The sequence below is a fragment of the Perkinsus marinus genome, assembly GCF_000006405.1.
Source record: "Perkinsus marinus ATCC 50983 genomic scaffold scf_1104296944670, whole genome shotgun sequence".
Classification (NCBI taxonomy): domain Eukaryota; phylum Perkinsozoa; order Perkinsida; family Perkinsidae; genus Perkinsus; species Perkinsus marinus.
Genome location: NW_003211326.1, coordinates 1 through 2,318, shown reverse-complemented (window position 1 = coordinate 2,318; position 2,318 = coordinate 1). Strand labels below are relative to the sequence as shown.

Sequence of the window (2,318 nt, the reverse complement as noted above, 5' to 3'; positions counted from 1 at the left end):
CTTTCGAGAGACGAAGGGTTTGATCGTGAGCTCTCTAATGGCGACTGTCGGTGTATGTTACCATGTTTCCCGGGAAGGGCACTGCCATCGTAAACCTCAAGACCGATGTCGAAGCTGAGAGAGTGATACAATTATTGAACGGCAAGCAGATTGGTGGGCGGGTTATGTTGGCTAAGCAAGATAAGTTCGCGCAGAAGACAGTTGATAGCAATCCACAGGTCAATCTGAGTGAGGCACAGCAGAGAGTGTGCCAGTTAGACGGCTCCTCATCGGAGGAGAGTAGTAGCTCGGCGGAATGTCATATCCTTGCAGTCGAGACCGGCGTTTTTGATGATAGCCATTGGGCGCATACCTCTTTGGATGAGAGACTATCGAGTCAACAGTGTCAAGAGCGAATCGGACCGGATATTGTTGCGTTATGCCAGATCAGCAAGGGTGTCGAGTCCGTTGAGGCTAAGAGCTTCGAGAGCAACATTGAGAACTTCGAGAGTAAGAGCTTCGAGAGCAATATTGAGAACATCGAGGGTAAGGGCTTCGAGAGCAGCATCGAGAACGTCGAGAAAGCTTACCACGATATCGAGGTTGAGAACATCGAAAGTTGCAGGTCTAGGCTTCGAGAGGGCCCGAAGCTCAGGTAACCTACGACGAAGCGATTGGCTGTCACATACACGCCCAATGGGTTGCCGACCGTGGCAGTAAGTCTTCAAGGCAGGGTCACTACGGTCGCGCTCCTGGATACAGGAGCGACAGACGTGTTCGTGTCCAGTACTTTATACCGTGGGTTGAAGGCACAGCCGCCAGGCCTGGAGTTGAAGCAGGGTGACATATCGGTGAAGTTGCTCGATGGAGGAGCAGTGAAGATTCAGGGGGTGCTGGAGGCTCTGGCCGTTGGACTCGGTGATCAGGCTAGGATAGTCGAGGCCTACGTCTTAGACTCTTTTTACTGGGAGCTGGTTCTACCCCGATGGGTGCTGGGTAACTGTGTTTGGGTGATGGCGGGTAACGACTACCTACTCTTCGATGAGCCTGAGGTCACCCCTTACGGGGGAGTGCAGGAGGCGAGGGAGATAGGCTCTAATACAGTCGAGAGAAGCCGATCTCTCCGGACACGAAGAGTGTGGCCAGCGTGAAGGTCCCTTGGATTGATGATCGTAGATCAAGAAGAATTATGATGCCATCAGAGGCCGAGACTTGAAGATCACACAGAGGCTGACCAAGAGACCTGAAGAGCTAGCAGCGTATGAAGCGGCCGTGGACGAGCTCTTGAAGTCCGGGGGGGGGGGGGGGTCGAGGAACTTCCACTGGGGGAGGACCCGAGGAAATGAGCTTACCACTATATGTGTGGTGTTCCGGTCTTCGCCAATCAGCGAAAGTCCACTTGCTGTCGTATTTGCATCGACGCTCGAGAGCTTAACAACTTCATGAATAAAGAAGGGGACGAGGAGGCCGCGGACATGGACCTACAGTCACGGATCCTAGAGTGGCGAGCATCAAAGCGAGTTGATTGTGAGGACCTCAAGAAGGCCTTCTGGTCGGTCCACATCGATGAATCGGATGTGAAGTGGTTGGGGATGTGCGTCGTGTCGAGGATCATAAGCTGGATCCATGTCCCTTTCGGGACGAATTGGTCCCCTTGGGCCCTCTCCTCGGTCTTGGGGAAGATCCTCAAACAGATCGGGGGGACCGAACAGGGCGGTGCCGAAGCTATCTGCTTCTATGTCGACGATGTCATTCTGCGAGGGGACAGTTGCTCGGAGGTGTCGAAGATTCGTCGGGAGGTGGTTCCCGCATTAGAAGAGCGGGGGTTCGAAGTCCACCAGGACAAGCGAATGTCCAATCTCGACATGGATGAAGACTGTATAGGTCGAGAGGTATCTAAGGAGGAGATTCTCAGCGAAAAGTTCAGAACAGGAGGGTGGCTCGGTTACGACTGGATCTGTGGCGAGCGAGTTGACGTTATCGATGTGCGTTTGCGGCAGATAGAATTGGCGAAGGAATCCAAGGTCACGGAGTCTGCCCTGAGATCAGCATTCGGCAAGTTCTTCGACCCCATGGGTCTTTCCGCAGAAGTGTCCTTGGAGCTCAGATGGGCGGCTCGGTTAGCTCATGAGCGACTGAAGCAGAGGAGGAAGGACTTCGAAGATGGTATGGACATTCTGGACGAAGAGACGGCATCTATTATATTGAGTAATATTACTGCATGTAATTCTTTCCTGCAATCTGATCGTATTCTCCCCCCTCGCTATCTTGATGTGTCTACTTTATTCGTCTTCGTCGATGCCTCTGAGGCCTGCATTGCTATTGATATTCGAGTCGGA

At 52.9% G+C, this 2,318-nt stretch overlaps 2 protein-coding genes across 2 annotated transcripts in view; both read left to right on the top strand.

Annotated features, from left to right (window-relative positions):
* Window positions 1-638, top strand: part of Pmar_PMAR008514 (hypothetical protein) — a gene marked incomplete at both ends in the record, with an annotated part of 1,019 nt that extends 381 nt beyond the window's left edge. Inside the window, one exon of the mRNA XM_002780055.1 lies at window positions 78-638. Coding sequence (XP_002780101.1) covers window positions 78-638 — 561 coding nt within the window. The remainder of the gene's footprint in view (window positions 1-77) is intronic.
* Window positions 639-1,337: 699 nt separating this feature from the next.
* Window positions 1,338-2,312, top strand: Pmar_PMAR008513 (hypothetical protein; the record flags this gene model as incomplete). The annotated part of the gene is made up of 1 exon (XM_002780054.1): window positions 1,338-2,312. A coding segment is annotated over one exon (975 nt), but the record flags the coding sequence as incomplete, so codon positions are not given.
* Window positions 2,313-2,318: the final 6 nt, after the last annotated feature.